Source organism: Musca domestica, unplaced genomic scaffold (assembly GCF_030504385.1).
Source record: "Musca domestica strain aabys unplaced genomic scaffold, Musca_domestica.polishedcontigs.V.1.1 13, whole genome shotgun sequence".
Classification (NCBI taxonomy): domain Eukaryota; kingdom Metazoa; phylum Arthropoda; class Insecta; order Diptera; family Muscidae; genus Musca; species Musca domestica.
In genome coordinates, this window is record NW_026712172.1 from 14,802,385 (window position 1) to 14,829,871 (window position 27,487).

At 36.3% G+C, this 27,487-nt stretch overlaps 1 protein-coding gene across 1 annotated transcript in view; it reads right to left on the minus strand.

The window, feature by feature from the left end:
* LOC101887870 (ras GTPase-activating protein raskol) overlaps window positions 1–26,997 on the minus strand; it is a 414,153-nt gene extending 387,156 nt beyond the window's left edge. Inside the window, exon 1 of the mRNA XM_059118645.1 lies at window positions 26,865–26,997. Within this exon, the coding sequence (XP_058974628.1) occupies window positions 26,865–26,943 (79 nt within the window). The 5' untranslated portion in view covers window positions 26,944–26,997. The remainder of the gene's footprint in view (window positions 1–26,864) is intronic.
* Window positions 26,998–27,487: the final 490 nt, after the last annotated feature.

The window sequence follows — 27,487 nt, forward strand, 5'->3', positions numbered from 1 at the left end:
GTAAAGATAAGGGAATATAATTCTCAGCAGAAACAGGCTGTATTCAGTTCAGAGACCTGAAAAGATGGTGAGGGATTCCCTAAAATTTTCCACACATTTTTAAGCTGGGACATTCTTTTGGGGATAACAAATGACAGGGAATAAATGTATAATACTTCTAAATATAAGTATCCAAATAACGCCAAGTCTATTCAAAATGGTCCTTCGAGTAAGCAACAATATTTTTGGTCCTTCGAGCAAATCATCGTCAGCAAAAATTGAAAACAAAGTTTTTTTTGGGACATTTTTTTAACAAAATTCATAAAAATCTCAAAGTTGCAATCGACATACGTAAATATATAAACATAAGGGAGTGAGAGCGCATAAATGATACTTATTTCAAGTTCAAATATTTTTGGTCCTTCGGGCAAATCATCGTCAACAAAAATTGAAAACTAATTTGCTGCAGACATTTTTCGACAAAATTCGTAAAAAATCTTAAAGTTAGAATCGACCTGCGTATATATCAATATAAGTAAGGAAGATAGCGCATAAATTATACTCTTTTAAAGTTCAAATTTGTTGATAAATGCTAAGAAATTGTTTTTTTAAACTAAATTCAAAAAAAATCTTAAAGATTTTATCTGCTTACGTAAATATATAGATATAAGATTTCGAAAGAGCGCTCACGCTTAGTAACATCAGGGTGTTGCCAAATCGTCTACCCATTTCAGTCCTGGGTCAACGGAAACAAAGTCACATCCTCCAAAAATACAGAGTGAGATGAAAAAATTTCAGACTGCTGTCATTTCTAAGCCACTCGTCCGACAGCTGTTAAAATTTCTCCGGCTACAGCTCATTATATTGTTTACAAGCGTACAAAAGCCTTTTTGTGAGAATTTTCCAGAAAAACACTTATTCGTGATGTAATCCAAGCGTGATAGTGTGATTTTTTTATATTTGGCTGGAAAACCACAAGTGGCTATCTTTGGAGCACTCCAGCATTTAAATGTGACTAAATCTTTCGTGTCTTGTACCATCGCTCGTTATCGTGATACTGGTAGCCCGTAGCTCGACGTCAAGGAAATGGACGGAAGAAAACAGCAACATCAGCAGAAATGGTTCGAAAAGTAAAGAAGCGACTTTATCGAAACCCGCGTCCCAGTGGCCGAAAAATGGCTCGTGAGCTGAACATGTCGACGCAATATTCCATTCGGCAAATATTGAAAAATGAGCTCGGGGTATAGCCATTGGAATTTCAAAAAGTGGAAGAACTTACACCGCAACGGAAAGAAAATGAGACTTAAAAGAGCTAAAGAGTTGCTTCACTTGGCCGAAAGTGGTGAACTGCCGAATATGGTTTTCTCCGATGAGAAAAAATTCGTTGCCTAGCAGTTTTTAAACCAACAAAATGATCGAGTTTACTTGCCAAAGAGGTCATGGTGATGGTGTGGGCAGCCATTACAGCCGATAGTCTCTCTCCGCTGGTATTAATCGACAGTGGCACCAGAATAAATGGCGAAAATAATCTGGAGGGTGTATTAAAGCCTTGGGCCGCAAACGTTTTGGCCGCAGACCTCAGCAGAATCGCACTCAGCACATGCCACCCAAGAATGGTTACAAAATTAGCTTCCTGGCTTCATTTCCAGCTCGCAATGACCACCAAAATCTCCGGATACCTATCCGTTGGACTATTGTTTCTGGAGTATTTTGAAAAGCAAGGTTGGCACTAAAAAAATACCAAAGTGTCGATCACCTCAAGCAAGCGCTTCGCCGGAAATGGGCCAAAATACCGTAGAGGAACATTTGGGCAGAGTGTGATGGTTTCATTGGCCGTTTGAAGGCTACAATTCGTGCCAAAGGTGACCAATAGGGAAAAATCTAAACTTATTCTAAAATTTGATGCTATTTCCAACTTTTTTGGCTTTCATTCAAACGAATTTTTAAAAATTGTAAAAAGTATGGCGTTTGATTTTGTTGCAGTTTTTTTTATCTCACCCTGTATATAAATATTCTCTCTCTTATAATTATACTCTTTTAAAGTTCAAATTTGTTGATAAATGCTAAGAAAAAGAAAAAATTTCAAAGATGTTATCTACTTACGTAAATATATTTATATAAGGTTTCGAAAGAGCGCTCACGCTTAGTAACATCAGGGTGTTGCCAAAACGTCTACCAATTCTAGCCCAGGACCAACGTAAATATATAAATATACGGTTTCGAAAGAAAGAATCAACAGAAACAAAGCTACATCCTCCAAAAATATAGCTAATCTCAGAGTGTTAATGGCGCACAATAGCAGGGAGAGGATGAGATCAACATGGTTGCAAATCGATTTTCAAAGTTTCGATGTGGCCTAACAGATTTAAGATACATATTTTCATTTGTCACCTAAATGAATCCAAACCTAATTAGCGCGGATTTTCGTACACCAATCGTTGGCGCCCAAATGAATTGAACTAAAAATACCTAACTTCATAGAACTCACAATCGCCTATTGAAACGGTCCTCATCCTTGCACTTCTAGCTTCCTAGTATTGAAGTAAGATTTTTTACTTGGTTACAAGACACAGCATTGATCTCAACCAGGTGGCTTGACGATCAAGGTTCAAATATGGGTTCCAACACTTGTCATCTCGTTTAGCTTAGACACCATTTGAGGTGGAAACCAACTAATTAAACAAATTAATTTCCTAAATTACACGCTGAAGGTCTCGCAAATCAAGGCTTTTGGGGCTAATCTAAATTCTCTCCAAATTCCTTGTTGGACAAATTTACTTTTTGGCCCAATCAGGTTGCCATAAACGATCTAATTGAAACTTGTTGTTGTATTTCACTCGAAACAAATTCAATTTAAATTTCTAATCGCAAACCAAAAGCAAGCAAAATCAATTAATGATAACAACATTTATTTGTTTTCGATTTTGGTTTTTTTTGTGGATTATGTGTTTAAATGAGGACTGCGTTGAAGAGCAGTAATCAGCTCGAATCGGTTAGCCCCAAAACTGTCAACCATAGTTTTCTAATTAAATCCATGGTCTACTCATATTCGTTGCAAATCGACACTGTTGCCGGCAGCCAGGTAAGCAGTACTCTGGGGCAAATGTGGTGGTGGTGGTGGTACAAATGACATTTTGTGGTTTTGACCATATTCGGATGACTTCGCTGGCGTTTAAATGATGTGGTTGACTAGATGTCATTCGTAATGAGTGCTGCGAAAAATAAAGTGTGGTAATAATCACCGCAAAATCCTAAATGCAAGCAATTACGCTATTGACTTTTTGTTGCGAAAGGTTTCAAGGATGTTGCAAGCCACAATGGAGTTTTTTTCTGTCAGGGAAGGTAATTGCTTTACATACCTGTGGAATTATTCTTAAGTATATTTAAATCTGGACTTACCTGAAAAGAGAAAAGGAAAAACGAAAGTTATTTAATATGAAATAGATTTTTTTTAGAAATAGGTCAGGTTATCCCAAAGATTGTATCCTGAAACGGGGTTTTACCTTGAGTTTTAAAATCTCGCTTTTAAGAAAGATTAAAAGTCTGTGAATCGTTAAATCTTGTCGGGATTGAATTTAAAAATATAAAAACTTCCTCAAACAGGAGACCTAAAAATTCAAGGCGAAGGACCATTTCCGTATCGCGTCTTTCCCATAGAAGCCATTGAATCTTGTCTGGATTGGATTCAACGACATAAAATGTTTGGACGTTCTTAAAAACGAGACCTATAAATTCGCGCAAGACGATCCAAAAATGGTCCTTCGTTTTGAGATTTGAGGTCTCATTTTTAAAAAAGCTTTGAAATTGTTTGCCCTTGAATCCTATACGGACAAGATTCAATTACGTCTAATTGAAAGAGTCTATGTCTATCCAAAGGCACTATCCAAAAATGGTCCTTCGACGTGAGCTTTGAGGCCTCGTTAAAAAAAAAAAAAAACATTAAAATTGTTTGCCTTGGGGTGTTAGGATAGGCTTGGTCCTTCGACCAATGCCAAGAAGATTCCACCGCTTCTAATGGCCAACCAAAAGTGGTCCTTCGACTTAAGTTTTTAGGTCTCGTTTATGTCGTTGAATCCCAACCCAAAAAGATTCCACCGCTTTGAATGGAAAGAGGCCAACCAAAAGTGGTCCTTCGATTTGAATTTTAAGGTTTCGTGTATGGTTACGTTGATTCCAAGATTTAATCGCCTGTACGAAAAGGCACTATCCAAAAATGTTCCTTCCTCACACGAGGCGATCCAAAAATGGTCCTTCATCTCATGGAAAGAGGCGAAGCCAAAATGGTCCTTCGACCAAATTTTGTCGTTGAATCTAATACTGGCAAGATTCAATCGATTTTAATGGAAGGGGGCGAACCCAAAATGGTCCTTCGTCTTGAGTTTTTAGATCGAATTTTTAGGAAGGTTTAAAATTTGCCCTTAAATCCAATCACGACATAATTCAATAGGCCTTCTAAAAATATTGCTTCCTCTTGTGTTTCTGGATCACGTTTTTAAACCTGTCTAAAAAATTGTTTACCTTTGAATCTTATCTAAAAGGTTCAATCGCTTCTCATAGAAAGAGCCTATCAAAAATTTTAAGGTCTCGTTTATGTCGTTTAATCCAATTCCAAAAAAGATTCCACCGCTTCTAATGGAAAGAGGCCAACCAAAAGTGGTCCTTCGACTTGAGTTTTTAGATCTCGTTTATGTCGTTGATCCAACTGCTTCGATTACAAAGAGGCCAACAAGAAGTGGTCCTTCGATTTGAATATTAAGGTTTTGTTTATTTTACGCTGATTCCAAGTTTCAATCGCTTGCAATGAAAAGACGCGATCCAAAAATGTTCCTTTGTCTTGAGTTCCAGGGTCTCGTTTAAATGTTGTTTTTAAATCTAATCCCGATTTAATCACTTCCAATGAGAGAGGATCACGGAAGGCGTTTCAATGACTTGAAAAGCGTGGAGTTGACCTCGGCATCAACACAATTTTTGACATTGAAAGGCATATTCCATTTCTTTCAACGCCTATCTCTAATCTTCAGCAGAGGTGTTAATTTTCACATATCTTTTACGGCCTTCATCAAGGAGCAGATTCGATCAACTCAGATGAGAAAATGCCGATTTAATGACCTTCAAGAATTGAAACATTTTTTAAAACATAAAATGGTCCTTCGACCTCGTTTGTATGTCTAACTTTATCCTTCAAAAATCATTGAAAGTGTATAGCTTTAAAATTCTCTCGTAGATCTCAGCCCCGGCTTCCATAATTCAATGTAATACTTATGACATCGCTTTCCCAACCGGAACCTACATAACTTGCATACTTCTCACGGTAGGTTTTGGGCGAGTGTTATTCTTAAGATTTCAGAACGTCGGAAAACCACATGGCTATCGTTAGAGCTCTCCAGCATTTAAATGTGAATAAAACTTTAGTGTCTCGTACCATCGCTCGTTACCGTGCCGTGATACTGGTAGCCCGTAGCCCGACGTCAAGGAAGTGGACGGAAGAAAACAGCAACATCAGCAGAAATGGTTCGAAAATAAAGAAGTGACTTGATCGAAACCCGCGTCGCAGTGGCCGAAAAATTGCTCGTGAGCTGAACATATCGACGCAATATTCCATTCGCCAAATATTGAAAAATGAGCTCGGGGTAAAGCCATTGAAATTCCAAAAATTACAAGAACTTACACCGCGACAGAAAGAAAATAGTCTCAAAAGAGCTAAAGAGATGCTTCCGAAAGTGGCTTGGCCGTAAGTGGTGAACTGCCGAAGTTGGTTTTCTCCGATGCCGATGAGAAAACATTCGTTGTCCAGCAGTTCGTAAACAAACAAATGATCGTGTTTACTAGCCAAGGAGGTCAGCTGAAAATATGCACTTTCGGTTAGCCACCAGAACTCAAGCGCCGGCAGTGGTGATGATGTGGGTCGCCATAATAGCCGATGATCGTTCTGCGCTCATATTAATCGACTGTGGCATCGGAATAAATGCCGAATATTATCGCGAAAATATTCTGGAGGGTGTATGGAGGTCAGCTAAAAATTTGCACCTTCGGTTGGCCACCAGAACTCAAGAGCCGGCCATGGTGATGGTGTGGGCCGCCATAACAGCCGATAATCGTTCTGCGCTCCTATTAATCGACTGTGGCATCGGAATAAATGCCGAATATTATCGCGAAAATATTCTGGAGGGTGTATGGAGGTCAGCTAAAAATTTGCACCTTCGGTTGGCCACCATAACTCAAGAGCCGGCCATGGTGATGGTGTGGGCCGCCATAACAGCCGATGATCGCTCTCCGCTCGCATTAGTCGACCGTGGCATCAGAATAAATGCCGAATACTATCGCGAAAATATTCTGGAGGGTGTATTAAAGTCTTCGGCACGCAAACATTTTTTCCGCAGACCTTGAACATTCCAACAGGACTCAGCAACATCGCACTCAGCACGTGCCTTCCAAGAATGGTTACAAAATGAGGTTCCTCGCTTCATTTCCAACGCACAATGGTCACCAAAATCTCTGGATACCAATCCGTTGGACTATTGTGTCTGGAGTATTTTGGAAAGCAAGGTTGGCACTAAAAGATACCAAAGTGTCGATCACCTCTAGCAAGCGCTTCGCCGTGAATGGGCTAAAATACCGCAGAGCAACATTCGGGCAGCGTTTGACGGTTTCATTGGTCGTTTGAAGGTCATAATTCGTGCCAAAGGTGACTAGTTCGAACAAATCTAAACTTTTTCTAAAATTGGTCCTTCGATCTCATTTTTCTCTTTGCATAGAAACTTTTTCTGCATATGCAGCGGGTAGAGGGTTGGATCCTCTCCTACAGACCTTACTTTCCGTGCTATTAATAGAAATATATATCTCATCGCCTCCCTAATTGGATACCATATTAGCTTCCTCATTTCCCTCACCCTACCACATGTGACAGGTGTCAAATTTCCTCTTCCTTCTAACATTATTTTCTTACATTTTCTTTGAACTACCGAAAAAACGACATTTAATTAACCTTATTTTTCCCTCAGCTACTTCCTTCCTTCCTTTAATGCTACTTGGATTTTTAGTCTCCCCCAGACCTAAAAGCCTCTTCCGCCAACCAGAGAATTTATTACGTGTCACCTAGACATTATTATTTTTCAATAAACAAATATCAAAACTGAATGATGAGGGTGACGATGTTGATGATGACGGACGAAGCTAGCAACCAGCCGGTGACGTTTCCAGGTATCGTCGATCAGGTTGTTTGTTTTTCTACGCAAGCATACCAAAACCTAACCTCAATTTCTAAGACACAAAACAAATGTGTGGCACACACTTCCAGCCATTTTTTACCTGCTTTCGGTTTCATTTTTTTCTTTCTTCAGGACTGGCTACGGATTCAATGCGTGCCTGTGTTTATCTTTGTTTTGTTGGAAAAAGCGACGCTTCTTAATTGTTTTGTCAAGTGTTTGGTGTTGGGTTTCTTAGCAACCTGCCATTAAAACTATCGGCTGCAAATGCGGTTATTAGCCTTAGTTAGGCTCGTAGTTTGTGCCATGACTTTGAATTCGAGGGTAGTAAGTTCAGGGACTATTTGTTACCAATTTCAGGGGGTGGTTTTCACTTAGTTTGTTTTTTTGATATGCTCTTTTATGGCCGTTTTGATAATTAGTCACTACTTAGCGGTTAATTAATTTCCGGGGGAAAGGAGAGAATTGGGTAAGCAGGTAACTGGGTCACTGAAGCGGGACAGAATGATTCAATATTTTGGAAAGCGAGGGGAGAGAGGCAATTGGCAGAAAGAATGGTCCTTCGACGTGATTTTTAGGTCCATTCTCTTTTAATCCCTCCACCATGGTATGGAGGGTATATTAAGTTTGTCAATCCGTGTGTAACACCTTGAGATATACATTTAGACCCCACAAGGTATATATATTCTTGATCAGCATAAAATTCTATGTCGATTTTACGATGTCCGTCCGTCTGTAGAAATCACTCTAGCTTCCGAACGAAATTAAATAGGTTGAAAAATTTTTACTCAAATGTGCATTATGTCCGCAAAACTTTTGGTATTGAAAATGGGCCATGTAGGTCCACGTCTTCGTATAGCCCCCATATAACGGTACCTTCCGATATTCGGTATTTTGACGATTTTTGACACAATATTCACCGAAATTGTCTGCAATTTGTTATTTGAAGTTCGTAATGGATACTACAGACAATGACAGAAAATTGTCTGCGCAGGTCAGCGTCTTCTTATAGCCCTCATATAACCGTACCTCCCGATATTCGGTATTTTCATGATATTGGCGACATTATTTACGGAAATTGTTTCAAATTTGGTATATGAAGTTCGTAATGGATACTACAGCCTATGACAGAAAATTGTCTATGCAGGTCAAGGTCTTCGTATAGCCCCCATTAACCGTACCTCCAGATATTCGGTATTTTCATGATATTGGCGACATTATTTACGGAAATTATTTCAAATTTGGTAATTGAAGTTCGATATGGATACAACAGACTATGACAGAAAATTGTGTATGCAGGTCTAGGTCTTCGTATAGCCACCATATAACGGAACCTCCCGATTTTCGATATTTTGGTGATTTAAGCGACATTATACATCGGAATTGTTTCAAATTTGGTATTTGAGGTTCGTATTGGATTCAACAGCCTATGACAGAAATTTGTCTGTGCAGGTCCCAGTCTTTGTATGGGCCCCATATATCAATACTTCCCTATATTCGGTATTTTGACGATTTTAGCGACATTATTCACTGAAATTATTTCAAATTTCGTATTTAGAGTTCGTAATGGATACTACAGCCTATGACAGAAAATGCAGGTCCGGATCTTCGTATAGGCCACATATAACGGCACCTCCCGATATTCGGTATTTTCATGATTTTAGCGACATTATTCACCGGAATTGTTTCAAATTTGGTATTTGAAGTTCGTAAAGGATATTACAGCCCACGCCAAAAAATTGCGTATGCAGGTCCGCGTCTTCATATAGCCCCCATATAACGGTACCTCCCTATTTTCGATATTTTGGTGATTTAAGCGACATTAATAACGGAAATTGTTTCAAATTTGGTATTTAGAATTCGTAATGGGTGCTTCAGCCTATGACAGAAAATTGTCTATGCAGGTCCAGGTCTTCGTATAGTCCCCATACATCAGTACCTACCGCTATTCGGTATTTTGATGATTTTGGTAATATTATTAACCGGAATTATTTCAAATTTGGTATTTAGAGTTCGTAATAGATTCTACGTCCCATGACAGAAAATTGTCAGTGCAGACCCACGTCTTCGTATAGCCTCCATATAATGGAACCTCCCTATTTTCGATCTTTTCATGATTTTAGCGACATTATTCCCCGGAATCGTTTAAAATTTGGTATTTAAAGTTTGTAATGGATATTACAGCCTATGACAGAAAATTGTCAATGCAGGTCCAGGTCTTCGTATAGGCCCCATTTATCAGTACCTCCTGATATTTGGTATTTTGATGAGTTTAGCGACATTTTTCACCGGAATTGTTTCAAATTTGGTATCTGAAGTTCGTAAGGGATATTACAGCCTTTGAAAATTGTCTGTGTAGGTCCACGTCTTCGTATAGACCCCAAATAACAGTACCTCCCGATAATCGGTTTTTTTTTTCAAGTTTCGTTATTGAATATTGTAATGAGCCATTACAAACAAAAAGTTGCCTATGCAGGTCCAAGTCTTCGCATAGACCTTAATATAACGGCTATATTCGATATTATTACAAATCCCATCCTAACAGCTTACTCCTGTGCTTCCATAACTCAAAAATAGGCCGATCTCTTTTCACTTTTTCTCTGCAGCCTAGACAAAGTGAAATCGCTCGCTATGATTTACAACTTATGTCATAAAAAGTGTTTGACCAGCGTTATTTTTTATCGACAACAAATAATTTTAAGTCACCATTTAATGCCGATTTAATTTTTTCTTTATTTACTTTGGCTGATAACAATGACATTGCCATAAAATAAAAAAAAAATTGAAAAGAAAATAAAAACTATTGGCAGAAGGTATTTTCAAAACCCAAGAAAAACAACAAAACAATGCCCACAAAATAATAAAAAAATAGTACAACAAATCAAAAAACAAATACGAACTATTTGCAAAAAAAATATGAAAAGAAACAAAGTCTGCGTTTTTCGTCTCTCTTTTTCCCAATGGAACCGCTGAGACTTATCTTAAGTTTTCAGATTGTAAACATGATTCACAGTAAACTGCAAATAGAAATGAAAACACTTGAGCGATAAGGAAACCCATAAAACCAAGACGTGGAAGAGGAGACCCAGCGTTCCGGCGTTTATGCCAGACTGCGAGGAATCGTTGACTTGCAAAAAAAAAAAAACTAAGCAAATAATATTCTATAGATGAAAAGAGAGATGCAGAATGAAGAAAAAGATTTTGGGACTCGAGACGTTCCTACTCGAAGGACCATTTCAAATGTCCGTAGACCAAACAGATATAGGAAGACGTGGACCTGCACAGACAATTTTCTGTCACCGGCTGTAGTATCCATTACGAGTTTCAAATACCAAATTTGAAACAATTCCGAAGAATAATGTCGCTTAAATCATCAAAATTCCGAATATCGAGAGGTGCCGTTACATGGGGGCTTTACGAAGACGTGGACCTGCATAGACAATTTTCTGTCACCGGCTGTAGTATCCATTACGAACTTCAAATACCAAATTTGAAACAATTCCGGTGAATAATGTCGCCGAAATCATCAAAATACCGAATAGCGGGAGGTGCCGTCATATGAGGGCTATACGAAGGCGTGGACCTGCACAGACAATTTTCTGTCATAGGCTGTAGCAACCATTACCAAATTCAAATACCAAATTTCAAACAATTCCGCTTAATAATGTCGCTAAAATCCTCAAAATATCGAATATCGGGAGGTACCCTTATATGGCGCCTATATGAAGTCGTTCACCTGCACAGACAATTTTCCGTCATAGGCTATAGTATCCATTACAAACTTTAAATACCAAATTTCAAACAACTCCGCGGAATAATGTCGCTAAAATCATCAAAATACCGAAAATCGGGAGGTACCCTTATATGGCGGCTATTCGAAGACGTGGACCTGCACAGACAATTTGCTGTCCAAGGCTGTAGTATTCATTACGAACCTCAAATGCCAAATTGGAAACATTTCCGGTGAATAATGCTGCTAAAATCACCAAAATACCGAATATCGGGAGGTACTATTATATGGGGGCTATATGAAGACGTGGACCTGCACAGATAATTTTCTGTCTGAGGCTGTAGTATCCATTACGAATTTCAAATACCAAATTTGAAACAATTCCGGTGAATAATGTAGTTAAAATTATCAAAATACCGAATATCGGGAGGTACCATTATATGGCGCCTATATGAAGTCGTGCACCTGAACAGACAATTTTCTGTCGTAGGCTTTAGTATCCATTACGAACTTCAAATACCGAATTTCAGACAATTCCGGTGAATAATGTCGCTAAAATCATCAAAATAGCGAATATCGGGAGGTGCCGTTATATGGTGGCTATAAGAAGGCGTGCACCTGCGCGGACTATTTTCTGTCGTAGGCTGTAGTGTCCCTAACGAACTTCAAATACCAAATTGCAAAAAATTTCAATGAATCGTGGCGCTTAAATCACAAAAATACCGAAAATTGGGAGGTGTCGTTATAGGGGGGCTATACGAAGACGTGGACCTGCACAGACAATTTTTTGCCTTAGGCTGTAGTGACCCTAACGAACTTCAAATACCAAATTTGGAACAATTCCGGCGAATAATGTCGCTAAAATCATTAAAATATCGAATATCGGGATGGGCCGTTATATGGGGGCTATTAGAAGACGTGTACCTGCACAGACAATTTTCTGTTATAGGCTATATTATCCATTACGAACTTCAAGTACCAAATATGAAACAATTCCGCTCAGTAATGTCGTTAAAATCATCAAAATACCGAATATCGGGAGGTACCGTTATATGGGGGCTATACGAAGGTGTGGACCTGCACCCACAATTTTCTGTCTGAGGCTGTAGTATTCATTACGAACCTCAAATGCCAAATTGGAAACATTTCCGGTGAATAATGTAGTTAAAATTATCAAAATACCGAATATCGGGAGGTGTTGTTATATGGGGGCTATACGAAGACGTGAACCTGCACAGACAATTTTCTGTAATAGGCCGCAGTATCCATTACGAACTTCAATTACCAAATTTCAAACAATTCCGCGGAATAATGTCGCTAAAATCATCAAAATACCGAAAATCGGGAGGTACCCTTATATGGCGGCTATTCGAAGACGTGAAACTGTACAGATAATTTTCCGTCACAGGCTGTAGTGTCCCCAACGAACTTCAAATACCAAATTTGAAACAATTTCGGTAAATAATGTCGCTAAAATCATCAAAATACTGAACATCGGGAAGTACGTTATATGGGGGATATACGAAGACGTAGACCTGCACAAACAATTTTCTGTCATAGGCTGCAGTATCCATTACGAACTTCAAATACCGAATTTGAAACAATTCCGGTGAATAATGTCGCTAAAATCATCAAATTACCGAATATCGGGAGGTACCGTTATATGGGGGCTATACTAAATCGTGGACCTACATGACCCACTTTCAATACCATAAGTCCTGCAGACATAATATACATTTGAGTAAAATTTTATCAACCAACTTCCGTTCCGTTCGGAAGCTACAGTGATTTCCACAGACGGATAGACGGACGGACATCACTAAATCGGCTTTGTGGGGTCTGAAATGTATATTTCGAGGTGTTACAAACGGAATGACGAACTTAATATACCCTCCATACTATGCTGGAGGGTATAAAAAAATTATGACATTCACTGTAACAAGTGTCACTCAATAAAGTTTTAAATTTACAACTACTGTCTCCAACTAACCACTCCTCCACTTGCCCTTCAACCCAACAACCCATCGAATTAAATAAATCTTCTTCCAAGTGTGTCGATTTCCATTTGCCTGTAAATCTTAAGCGATTACCCTTAAGCGTTGACAGCTAGAACAGTAGCCACCACCCAAAGTCAGCAGACGCCCTTCGTTCCCTCTTTTTCTTGTTATCATTTCCCGCTGAGTGACACTGCAATTCAATACTCAAAGGTTAAGATGTTTACATTCGCCGGCAAAGATAAACACGGCTAAGTTTTTATTGTTTTATTTATTTTTCAAATCATTTTTTTGTTTATTTATAAATTGCGTTCGCGTTCGGAATCTAATATTTCAACACATGTTTGTAATATTTCACTTCTCTAAGAGATATGGCGCATAGTAATTGATATGTTTTATTGGTTTATTTATTTAATTATCAAAATAAATATGGAAATGTTTGTTTACAAAATGGCGTATTGGAGATTTACATGAGCACCTCGGGAACAAAGAAGTGTATTTGTTTTGTCCCAAGGAAGTAATTTTTGTGGACTTGGTCTTGATATTCTTGGAGGAAAATATATTTTAAAAGGGGCTAAGACTTCCAATTTTGGAATCTGTGAGAAATAGCTACTAAAATTGTCACATACCCATGTGAGACCATCATATTATGGTAAGGCGAGGCTTTTAGTTCGAAGAACCTGATTTTGAAGCATAAACAAGTGGAGAAAATGTTTGGTACCTTCCAGAGTTCTTTAAAATTTCTCAGTAAAATATGAACACTAAAAGACTTTTTACAAACGAATGTGCGAAGACTGAAGCCTTAGCAGGTCAGGTGCATGGTGTTTTATGAACCAGTTTCTTTTTGGAAACCTAGTTCCTTCCATAGCTGACTTTATCGATAACCGAATCAATCCTTCCTTTTCTTAAAAAAATATACTGCTTAGGGGCCTAAACATTTTTGCATGAAGGCGGATAGAAACGTATCCATTTTTTTATCGTGGCAATGTTATTTATCCGCTGTCCGAAACCTAATCACTATCAGAACGGACTAAAAAGACAATGCCCCAGTCAGCATCTTTTGAAATTTTTAATCACATTAGAGTCTCTTTTCCAGACAATACTTTTTGAAATTTTCGAATTTTTTGAGTCTTTTTTGTTGCTGTAGGACGATTAAAAAAGCTGGAATATGAGCGAATTTTCTGATCATAAAAGGCACATTTGTCGGGAGAAAGACGTGACCTCCCGCGGCCCTTCTAAATAAATAACCTATGAGTTTTCCTCGAAATCAGTTAAGAGTCTCTTTCGACCATTTTCTGATCGTTCTACGAGGGGTTTTCTAATCATTTATTGCGAATCTTTTTTCGAGTCTTTTTCAAGTTATATGTTGATCATTTGTGAGTCCTCAGTGAATAATTTATAAGTCTCTTAAGGGTCATATATCACTCAACCTGTACATGGTGAGATGAAAAAACTGCAACCAACTTCAGACTGCTGTCATTTCTAAGTCACTCGTCCGACAGCTGTTAAAATTATTCCAGTGACAGTGACCTGAATCTTTTCTATGAGAACACATTCCGCTCTTCTCTGAGAAGACCTTCAGCTCTGCTATGAGAAGACCTTCAGTTCTTCTCTGAGAAGATCTTCAGCTCTTCTCTGAGAAGATCTTCAACTCTTCTATGAGAAGACCTTCAGCTCTTCTATGAGAAGACCTTCAGCTCTTCTATGAGAAGAAATACACCTCCTCTATAAGAAGACAATCAGCTCATCTATGAAAAGACCTTCAGACTTTCAGGACTTCTATGAGAGAAGCTTACAAGCATATAAAAGCATTTTGCTGAGAATTTTTCAGAAAAAAAATTATTCGTGATGGAATTTAAGCGTAATAGAGTGACTTCTTTATATTTGGCTGGAAAACCACAATTGGCTATCGTTAGAGCAAATATTGAATTTCATTCGTAGGCAAATATTGAATAATGAGCTCGGGGTAAAGCCATTGAAATTCGAAAAAGTGCAAGAACTTACACCGCAACAGAAAGAAAATATACTCAAAGGAGCTAAAGAGTTGCTTTGCTTGGCCGAAAGTGGTGAACTGCCGAATTCGGTTTTCTCCGATGCCGATGAGAATACAATCGTTGTCCAGCAGTTTGTAAACAAACAAAATGATCGTGTTTACGTGCCAAAGAGGTCAGCTGAAAATGTGCACCTTCGGTTGGCCAACAGAACTCAAGCGCCGACCATGGTGATGGTGTGGACCGCCATAACAGCCGATGGTCGCTCTCCGCTCGTATTAATCGACCGTGGCATCAGAATAAATGCCGAATATTATAGCGAAAATATTCTGGAGGGTGTATTAGGTCTGCGGCCAAAACGTTTGCGTGCCCAAGCAAACATTTTGGCCGCAGACCTTGGACATTCCAACAGGACTCAGCACCTTTGAACTCACCACGCGCCACCCAAGAATGGTTACAAAATGAGGTTCCTCGCTTCATTTCCAGCGCACAATGGCCCAAAAATCTCTGGATACCAATCCGTTGAACTATTGTGTCTCGAGTATTTTGGAAAGCAAAATACCAAAGTGTAGATCACCCCAAGCAAGCGCTTCGTCGGGAATGGGCCAAAATACTGCAGAGCAACATTCGGGCAGCGTGTAATTATTTCATTGTCCGTTTGAAGACCATAATTCGTGCCAAAGTTGACCAATTCGAACAAAACTAAACTTATTCTAAAATTTGATGCTATTTTCGACATTCTTTGCTGTCATTCAATAAAATTTGAAAAAAAAAATGTAAAAATTATGCCGTTTGATTTTGTTGCAGTTTTTTTATCTCACCCTGTATGTTATATCAGCCCAAATTGCATAGATTTTTTTCATATTCAACGGAATTTTTCCACTCGGTCAAATTTGTTGAAAATCGATTCAGAGTTAGATATAGTTTCCAAATTGTGACCACTATAAAGTCATGATACGCATTCAAATAAGTTACATAATTTTTTTGATCTACTTCACATAAATTCCCAATATATGCAAACTTTTTTGTTACGGGAGCTTTATTAAGTGCGCATATTGGTTTAGGGTATAATATAGTCTGTCCCGCCCGACTCTTTACCTTTACTTACTGGTTTAAAATATATGGTGATTTTGGGAACTCACTTCATAGTTATATTACAGAACTAGTCATTTAACTTAAATTCTCTAACCCAATTCCATATTTTTCCTACAATCCAAGCTCCCTAATAATAATTTATTAAACCAACAAAAATTTTCCGTCTCAAAATGCTCCTTCGCCTATCAAAAATATATGGAGATTTTGTGACACTTACCTCCTTTAGTGTTAAACTATTACTCCACATTTAATTATTAGCATTTTAAGCACTCGACAAAATATGTTAATGACTTTGCTAAACATTTCCGACAAGAAAATCCAAATTTAGAACATTTTGTTTATGTGGCCAGCTTTGGTTTTGAGACCACATTTCATTACAGAAAACGAGACAATTAACATGATTCTGTTTTCTTTGACATTCTCTTCTCTCCTCGTTTTGCACTTATTATTCCACTTTAAGGAGGAATAAAGATAATATTTAAACCAAGTGTTATTCTCATTCATTATTCACTTGAGTTTCACAATTCAGGCTTTTTTTGTCATGTAGCAATAATTAAGATTTTTTCTTTTAAAATTATATTTACATTTTGATAAAGTTTTAGTGTCAAGAAATGCCTCATAGTTTTACGGTGGCAGAGTAGTTCCAAGAGAAAGGTAAAGAGAGACCCTCTTTATTTCTAAAAAAAAAACGTTACACATTTACATACACTTTCAAAGAGCAATTACTCTTTCTCTCTGCATTGCATGACGTGGTCAATATTTACCTGAGATTACACTTACACAGCTGTCAAAGATAAAGAGCCAACTGAAGAGAGAAGTGTTACACACAATGAGAACACTTCTCTAGAATAGTTTTAAGTGAGATTCCCCAGAAAAGATAGCAACCGAAAAAAAAAAACAAAGTACTCTGTCTTCTCGAAAAAAAACTATCTGTGGGAGTTGTAAGGGAATATTAAAAATTTAATGGCTCAAATAGAGGTTAAGTCCACTTGAAACTCGTAGCTTATTTAGACACTATTTTTCGTGTGGAGATCTTTGTTGGTGTGAAATTAAAGAGAATGAAATTTGTTTTAAAATAAAATGGGTTCCTGGAATTAAAAAAAAAAAAAGATTTATTTTTCCGAGAGTAAACCTCTTCATCGTTTCTCTGGTTACAAAATATTTCAACGTAAGAGAAATGAAAACAAATTTAAATTTGACAATAGTTTTAGTGTTTTCAACAAATGGTCCTTCGAGCTGATTTAATGATTTATATTCAGATCGAAGGACCATTTCTCATGAAGTAAGAAAGTAATAAGCATACCGCAATAAAATTTTTTTGAGAAAGTGGTATTTTAATCGATAAAAAATTATAAATAATAAAATTTCTTTGGAGAAATAGTCTTCGACTAGTTTTAGAATTATTGACTCAACTCGAAGGACCATTTCCAAAGTAGAACAAACGACAATGAAAGAGAGAACCAACAAAAAGCAGAAAGAGAGTAAACCTCTTCATCGGTTACAAAATATTTAAGCGTTGAACAAATGGAAATAAATGCAAATTTGACATTAGTTTTAGTGTTTTCAAAGAATGGTCCTTCGAGCTTGTTTAATGATTTATATTCAGATCGAAGGACCATTTCTCATGAAGTAAGAATGTAATAAGCATACCGCAATAAAATTTCTTCGAGAAAATGGTACTTTAATCGATAAAAAATGATAAATAATAAAATTTCATTGACTAGTTTTAGAATAATTGACTCAACTCGAAGGACCATTTCCAAAGTAGAACAAACGACAATGAAAGAGAGAACCAACAAAATGCAGAAAGGTGGCTTAAATGAACATGATACCAAATCATTTATACTTAATGGTCCCAAACAAGGCCTCTTCTTGGGGAAAATGGAACTTCGATCATTTTGATCTTGACGATATTTTAGATGGTAAACTGTGATTCAATTTGCAAATCGAATCTTGTGTTAAAAAAGCGAAATCGTTGTTAGGGTTTTTAAAACGTTGGCCTAAGGAATTTGACGATCCCTACGGTTGGTTGTTAGTCTGGTTTGGCCATATTGCAAATGTTATTCAAATAAAATTCTGAATCTGCCCAATCTGATCTACTGATCTACCGACTTTAGAAGGGAAAAATTTAATCCTTAGACTTATATTTCTAATAAGACATTTAAGTGGTTCTATTGACTCAACCTCTCTCTCGTTTCGCTCGTAATTATATGCCTCTTAATCTGCCGCTAGTAAAATCTAATTATGAGCTAAGTAATCTGCTGAGATCATTATGTCAAATATACAAGGTGGCGCAAACGTTATCCTCCAATCAGAAAATGCTATAAATTTTACAATTGGCCCCTAATGTCAGCGCCGTCAACATCGACCAGACGACGTACCACGCAAATGGGTATCAGTCGACGGTCTTTACAGCGAATATTGGTACAAGATTTGAAGATGTTTCCAGATGGTGCAACAGCTGTTAGCTGCTGACCGCCAATCGCGTCTAACATACAGGGCGAAATAAAAAAAACTGCAACAAAGTCAAACTCCATACTTTTTAAATTTTTTTAAATGTTATAGAATGAAAGCAAAAAATGTCGGAAATAGCATCAAATTTTAGAATAAGTTTAGATTTGTTCGAATTGGTCACCTTTGGCACGAATTATGGCCTTCAAACGGCCAATGAAACCGTCACACGCTGCCCAAATTTTGCTCTGCGGTATTTTGGCCCATTCCCGGCAAAGCGCTTGCTTGCGATGATCGACACTTTGGTACTTTTAAGTGCCAACCTTGCATTCCAAAATACTCCAGACACAATAGTCCAACGGATTGAAGTCCGGAGATTTTGGTGGCCATTGTGCCTGGAAATGAAGCGAGGAACCTCATTTTGTAACCATTCTTGGGTGGCGCGTGCTGAGTGCGATGGTGCTGAGTCCTGTTGGAAAGTCCAAGATCTGCGTTCAAAATGTTGGCGTGCCCAAGGCTTTAATACGGCGCTTGACTTCTGGTGGCCAACCGAAGGTGCACATTTTCAGCTGACCTCTTTGGCATGTAAATTTGTTTGTTTACAAAACTGCTAGACAACGAATGTTTTCTCATCGGAGAAAACCAAATTCGGCAGTTCACCACTTTCGACCAAGCTAAGCAACTCTTTAGCTCTTTTGAGTCTATTTTCCTTTTGTTGCAGTGTAAGTTCTTGCATGGCTTTATCCCGAGCTCATTTTTCAATATTTGCCGAATGGAATATTGCTATATGTTTAGCTCACGAGCCATTTTTCGGCGACTGCGACGCGGGTTTCGATCAAGTTGCTTCTTCACTTTTCGAACCATTTCTGCTGATGTTGCTGTTTTCTTCCGTCCACTTCCTTGACGTCGGGCTACGCTACCAGTAACACGGTAACGAGCAATGGTACGAGAGGAGACACAAAAGATTTATTCACATTTAAATACTGGAGTGTTCTAACGATATCACACTATCACGCTTGACTTCCATCACGAAGGCGTAGGGAAACTCACAAAAATCCTATGGGGCAACCCCAATGAGATAAAAACGAAGAACCTTCTATTTTTAGGCAGGAAAGAGATTAGTAGAGTAACCTGAGATAACAGCATATGTAGGGTATGCGGGGAAGATGATGAAAGTTTGGAGCATTTTCTCTGTCCACTGTCCAGCGTTTGCAAATATCAGATCCCAATTCTCGGGGAATTGACTCCATACCAGACCTAAATCAGATCATCAAATAAAACAGTTTAAGAAAGAACAGGCCTATACTGCCTTAAGTGAATGTCCGCCAAGACATGTGGCGATCGTTTTCGCCTCTCTTTTCAACCTAACCTAAGAGTTATTTAAAATCGTAGGACCATTCACATACGACTTTCAGTTCTCAGAGCAATTCACAAGAAAATGTAGAGTCAATATTTTAAATACTGAAACGAACATTTCTACAACAAAACGACCTTGTTAGTTCTTGTCACTTTCAACATCCCCAATCTTTTTTTTCTGGTGCTTTTTAATCAAAACGAATTTCAGCCAATAAATATTTATGGGAATATTTAATTGAATCAAAAAATGGCATTCCCATTAAACCGCCAAAAATAGATAATTGATTAACTGCTGACTGACATCTTCTCCTCCTCAGTTTACTCTACAAATTTTGTATTAATTTTTGTATGGACTTTCGATTCGATTTCGATGCGAATTGTAGTTTTACCATTTGTGGAGACAAAGGACTTTTTTGAGTGTGTGTGGCGGTAAAACATGTTTTTTGTTATAAATAAAAAATAAATTATACGAGCGTTCAGAAAAGCAATGTTAACGGAAAAATACTTGGTAATCGTAAGAACTAGGCTTACAGTCATTGAAATCACTTTGGGAATAAAATAAAAACATGTGAATGGCATTAAAAAAAATATTTCTTTTCGCAGAGGCTAAATTTGAGTGATATCGAATCGGCATCAGACAAAATGACGAATATTATCGCGAAAATATTCTGGAGGGTGTATTAAAGCCTTGGGCACGCGAACATTTGGCCGCAGTCCTTGGGCATTCCAACAGGACTCAGCACCTCAGCACTCGCTCTCAGCACGCGCCATCTTAGAACGGTTACAAAATGAGGTTCCTCCCTTCACAATGACCATCAAAATCTCCGGATACCAATCCGTTGGACTATTGTGTCTGGAGTATTTTGGAAAGCAAGGTTGGCACTAAAAAAATACCAAAGTGTCGATCACCTCAAGCAAGCGCTTCGCCGGGATGGGCCAAAATACCGCAGAGCAACATTCGGGCAGCGTGTGACGGTTTCATTGTCCGTCTGAAGGCCATAATTCGTGCCAAAGGTGACCAATTTGAAGAAATCTAAACTTACTCCAAAAGTTGATGCTATTTCCGACATTTTTTGCTTTCATTCAATAAAATTGAAGAAAAAATGTAAAAATTATGGCATTGCGCTTAATTGCAGTTTTTTATCTCGCCCTGTAGCTTTTCAAAAATTTTCAAAATTCTAAGTCGAAAAATTCACTTTTATAGAAGGTCTAAAAAAATTTTGAAAATCCAGGTTTATATTAAGGTCTTCAAAAACTATTTTTAAAATTTCACTTTTATAGTAAGACCTTTAATAAACATTTTTAAAAAGTCCACTTTTGTAATAGGATCTTTAAAAAATATTTTTAAAAAATCCACGTTTATAGAAGTCTTGAAAGAAAAAATTAAAAAAAATCCACGTTTGTAATAGTACCCTAAGAAGATATTTTGAAAAAATCGCGTTTGTAACGGTGCTCTGAAGAATTTTTTTTTAAAAATCCACGTTTATAGAAGTCTTGAAAAAATAATTTTAGAAAATCCACGTTTATAGAAGTCTTGAAAAAATAATTTTAGAAAATCCACGTTTATAAAAGTCTTAAAAAAATATTTTTAAAAAATCCATGTTTATAAAAGTCTTAAAAAAATATTTTTAAAAAATCCATGTTTATGGAAGTCTTGAAAAAATATTTTTAAAAAATCCACGTTTATAGAAGTCTTGAAAAAAAAAATTAAAAAAAAAATCCACGTTTATAGAAGTCTTGAATTTTTTTTTTAAAAAAATCCATGTTTATAGGAGTCTTAAAAAAATATTTTTAAAAAATCCATGTTTATAGAAGTCTTGAAAAAAATATTTTTAAAAAATCCACGTTTATAGAAGGCTTAAAAAAATATTTTTAAAACATCCATGTTTATAGAAGGCTTGAAAAAATATTTTTAAAAAATCCATGTTTATAGAAGTCTTGAAAAAATATTTTTAAAAAAATCCACGCCTTGAAAAAAAAAATTAAAAAAAAATCCACGTTTGTAATAGTCCCCTGAGAAGATATTTTTAAAAAATCTGCGTTTGTAACGGGCCCCTGAAGAAATATTTTTTAAAAATCCACGTTTATAGAAGTCTTGAAAAAATAATTTTAGAAAATCCACGTTTATAGTAAAGTCTTGAAAAATATTTTTAAATAATCAACGTTTACAGTAGATGCTTGAAAAAATATTTTTAAAAAATCCACATTTATAAAAGGGGCTTTAAAAATATATTTTTAGAAGATCCACGTTTATAGCAGGGTCTTCGAAAAATATTTTTAAAAAAATCGGCTTTTATAGTAAGGTCTTTAAAAAACAGTTTTAAAATATCCACGTTTATAGAAGTCTTGAAAATTTTTTTTTAAAAAATCCACGTTTATAGAAGTCTTGAATTTTTTTTTTTTAAATCCACGTTTATAGAAGTCTTGAAAAAATATTTAAAAAAAAACAACGTTTATAGAAGTCTTGAAAAAATATTTTTAAAAAATCCACGTTTATAGAAGGCTTGAAAAAATATTTTTAAAAAATCCATGCTTATAGAAGTCTTAAAAAAATATTTTTAAAAAATCCACGTTTATAGAAGTCTTGAAAAAATATTTTTAAAATATCCACGTTTATAGAAGTCTTGAAAAAATAATTTTAGAAAATCCACGTTTACAGTAGATGTTTGAAAAATATTTTTAAAAAATCCACATTTATAAAAGGGGCTTCTAAAAATATATTTTTAGAAGATCCACGTTTATAGCAGGGTCTTCGAAAAATATTTTTAAAAAATCGGCTTTTATAGTATGGACTTTAATAACATTTTTAAAAAATCCAAAAAATATTTTTGAACAAATATTTAATTTAATTTCCCGTTTGAAAATTATTTTTTTCCAAATCCTCATCTATATTGGGACCTTGAAAAAAATACCTTTAAGTCTATATTAGTGTATGGAAAAATTATTTTTGTTAATTGCCCTTGATCTTTTAAATTCTACTTTTTGACATATGAGAGGCCAAACCGGCAATATCATATTACTTTATTATGCTTTTTTACGGCGAATATATCCCCCTTAGACACAGGAATCGCACCACCTCCCACCAACCGTTACCCTGATTAACATAATCATAGAAATTTTATGCACGTCTATAGACTCACTCCCTGCCGCCAAAAAAAAAAATGCCGAATACAATGACTACATATGACTTCGAGAATTCTCCCAGCCGTACAATGTACTTAGAATATGGAAAAACATAATTCTCTTACATACATATTTAGGCACGCACAATTTATGGCAAATATATTATTGCCATATACAATACATATGTACATACCGGCATGGCAATTTGATGGCGTGTCAAGATGTATGGTTAGAATATCATAAATATGACTATGAATGGGAAAAATAGAGTTCATTCTTCCCAGCCCAATTATTTTTGTGTGTACGTCATTGCAATATAATCCCCTCATTCTTATACTCCTTCGTATCTTGAAAAAGGAGGGGGAGGTTATTTTTCCACCCACTCGAATATGTTTTCCTTTTGGGTTTTCCTCAGTGAAAGACGGAAATGCATGTGGGATATTTAGATTTGTTAGAATTTTAAATTAATTTTTGTGGTAAGAATGAAAAAAGTAGTTACTTCTCTTCTTCTTCTGTCAGAGTCTAAGTATCCAACGATCCTTCAAACTAAACAACGACTATAGCGTTTTTCAGGCAAAAATCTTTGCTGTCAGGAAGGCCATAGAGCTGCTGACAAATAGAATCAATGAACTGGACGGACCCGTGACTATATATGTCAATAGTCTAGCGGCCCTGAAGGCTCTAAATTCATTTACAATCAAATCTATGGCAGTTCTGGAATGCAGGAATGCTCTGGTAAAGGTTAAATCGTTTGTCAAACTCTGTTGGGTACCTGGACACTGCAACATATCTGGCAATGGATCGGCCGATTAATTGGAAATCTTTACTGCCTGGAAGGCCATAGAGCTGCTGGAAAATATAATCAATGAACTGGACAGACCGGTGACTATATATGTCAATAGTCAAACGGCCCTGAAGGCTCTAAATTAATTTGAAATCAAATCTATGGCAGTTCTGCGATTTAGGAATGCTCTGGAAAAGGTTAAATAGTTTGTCAAACTCTGGTGGGTCCCTGGACACTGCAACATATCTGGCAATGAATCGGCCGATGAATTTGCCCAGATGCGGATCTGAATCAGTAGATCTAGAGATTGAGAGCTTAATGAAGCCACCCTTATGTCACATCTTCCAAGTACTGCATAAACATTGTCTTGGGAAATTTCAACAGAACTGGCTAACTGGAAGGATTTGGCCGGTGAACTCTGAAAGGAGATCAAGGTCACTCATATCCATGATGAAGCTGGACTTGAAGCTTGTGGTGGGCCTAATTGCAGGACACTGCAACATAAATGTCATGACATCCAAGAGGGGGGTAGGGGTGACGACACTGAATACTGCAGGCTTTGTCAGGACGAGGAGGAAACCTGAGAAGGTGGAGCACTTACTCTGCCACTGCCCAACTCTTATAAGAGTGAGACAGAGGCTATGCTAAGCTGGGTAAGCAAATTCTGCCAGACTTGTTCTTCCTCTCCGACATCGAGCCAGCGGTAATTCTTCAGTTAGCCAGAAAACTAAAATGGCTAAGGACGACACGCTAATACACCGTGGATGCATACCTACTAACTTCTCTAATCTTTATTCAGATTCTCGCTTCTTCACTATCCGTTATTTATTTTCTTCTCTTCTCTTTATTCTATTCTCCTATCTTCTTAAATTAGGATGAACACAATGGATAAATAGGTCCACGAGTGGAGTGGTTGTTTATACAGCCGCGTATCACTGAGTCCTGTTGAAATGTCCAAGATCTGCGGCCAAAATGTTTGCGTGTCAAAGGCTTTAATATACCCTCCAGAATATTTTCGCGAGAATATTCGGCATTTATTCTAATGCCACGGTCGATAAATACAAGCGGAGAGCGACCATCATCTCACGAGCCATTTTTCGGCCACTGCGTCGCGGATGGTTTCGATCAAGTCGCTTCTTTATTTTCGAACCATTTCTGCTGATGTTGCTGTTTTTTTCCGCCCACTACCTTGACATCGGGCTACGCTACCAGTATCACGGTAACGAGCCATGGTGCAAGACACAAAAGAGTTGAGTGCTCTAACGATAGCCACTTGTGGTTTTCCAGCCAAATATAAAGAAATCACACTATCACGCTTGAATTCCACCATCACGAATAACTTTTTTTCTGGAAAATTCAGACCAAAATGCTTTTGTACGCTTGTAAACAACATAATGAGCTGTCACTGGAATAATTTTAACAGCTGTCGGACGAGTGGCTTAGAAATGATAGCAGTCTGAATTTGGTTGCAGTTTTTTCATCTCATACTTGGATTTTTTAAAAATATTTTTTGAAACCCCACTATTAACGAGGATTTTTTTTTTAAATATTTTTGAAGATCCTACTGTAAACGTGGATTTTCCAAAAATAATTGTTGAAGACTTTGCTATAAATGTGGATTTTTCAAAAAAATATTTTTTAGTAAACCTACTATAAATATGGATTTTTGAAAAATATTTTTTAATATTTTATATTTTATTTTGAAAAAATATTTTTTGAAAACCCCCCCTATAAAGTTGGATTTTTTAAAAATATTTTTTGAAAACCCCACTATAAATGTGGATTTAAAAAAATATTTTTTAATAAACCTACTATAAATGTGGATTTTTGAAAAAATATTTTTTAATAAACCTACCATAAATGTGGATTTTTGAAAAATATTTTTTAATATTTTATATTTTATTTTGAAAAAATATTTTTTGAAAACCCCCCCTTTAAAGTTGGATTTTTTAAAAATATTTTTTGAAAACCCCACCATTAATGTGGATTTAAAAAAAAAATTAATTAACCTACTATAAATGTGGATTTTTAAAAAAAATATTTTTTAATAAACCTACTATAAATGTGGATTTAAAAAAAATATTTTTTGTAAACCCCACTACAAAGTTGGATTTTTAGAACTATATTTTGAAAACCCCACTATAAATGTGGATTTAAAAAAAATAATTTTTAATAAACCTACTATAAATGTGGATTAAAAAAAATATTTTTTGTAAACCCCACTATAAAGTTGGATTTTTTAAAAATATTTTTTGAAAACCCCACTATAAATGTGGATTTAAAAAATATTTTTTAATAAACCTTCTATAAAGTTGGTTTTTTTAAAAATATTTTTTGAAAACCCCCCTATAAAGTTAGATTTTTTAAAAATATTTTTTGAAACCCCCACTATAAATGTGGATTTAAAAAAAATAATTTTTAATAAACCTACTATAAATGTGGATTTAAAAAAAATATTTTTTGTAAACCCCACTATAAAGTTGGATTTTTTAAAAATATTTTTTGAAAATTTTTTAATTGGATTTTAATTTTCTGAGTGGCAAACGTGGATTTTTTTAAAAATATTTTTTGACGGTCTCACTATAAATAAAATACGTTATATTTGAACATTCTACACCCCCAATCTACGTCTTAAAATGTTTTTCGTATCACATCTCTAATCATTCATTTTACGAACTAGCTTAGAAAATAAATAAACAAAGAGCAGGCACCATTAAAAATTTAAAATAATCCAAAAACCTGTTCCTTATCTAATGGCGCAAGCTAAAAGCAAAACTGCAATTAATAAATTGACCAAAAAAAAAACAAAACAAAAAATTTTGCACACCATTTATCTAACGAATATCAAGGTAATGACATTAAATACTTGAGACACGAATCTCTAAATAAGATTCGGGGGAGTCCATGTCATTTGTTGTCCCTAAAAAAATCTTCTTAAACCACTTGTTATGTCTAGGCTATTGACGGAGCAGTGAAGAGCAATCAAATCGCATGCAAATTGATTGGAATACGATTTCCTTAAGCCTCTTATCAGAGAGAAGAAGGCACAGAGATTGGAGCCAAGAGGAAAAAGTCAATTTCATTTTTTATCTAAAAATCCTTAAAAATACCCACAATCCAAATTGAAAACCAAATAAAAACAAGATTTCTACTCACCACAAACATCCAACCAACCCTCAACCCTACTGGGGTAGGTGATGGCAGTAGCACGATTAAAATAAGTACGGCGTCCCATTTTTGTCTCCTTAAGTAATGATGTTATCCTTTAGACACGCAAAAAAATATATATATTCCACAAAAAAAAAAAAACGAAAGCTGGGCCAAGGTGAGAGGGGTAGAGATATTATGTTCTTCCTAATTCACCACTTATTTGTTCTTATTCTCAATTAAACTCGCTCTCTCTCTCTTTTAGATGTCCTCTTTGGTTGTATTATCACACAGACACAGGGAATCTGAATAACACTTTCTCTCTCTCCCATATAATTTGTAACACATACACTCTATCACTCTCTTTCCGTTAGGTAAATGCCATGGAGAGCAATGGGATGCTGTGTTATTAGAGATTTGTCATTTGTATTGCCTGTTACTCTCAACCCCGTTACTCACACAGCGAAGGGTTGTATATTTCCGTAGTAGATGTAACGTTACTATAACAACTCTCAGTGGGTGGGTGGTCAGGTGGTTGTATGTTATTTTCCTCTTGATGCTGCAGCTCTTGTTGTTATTATTGGTATTGTAATGTGTTTTTGTGAGAGGACTTTTTTTGTGTAATTCTTTCT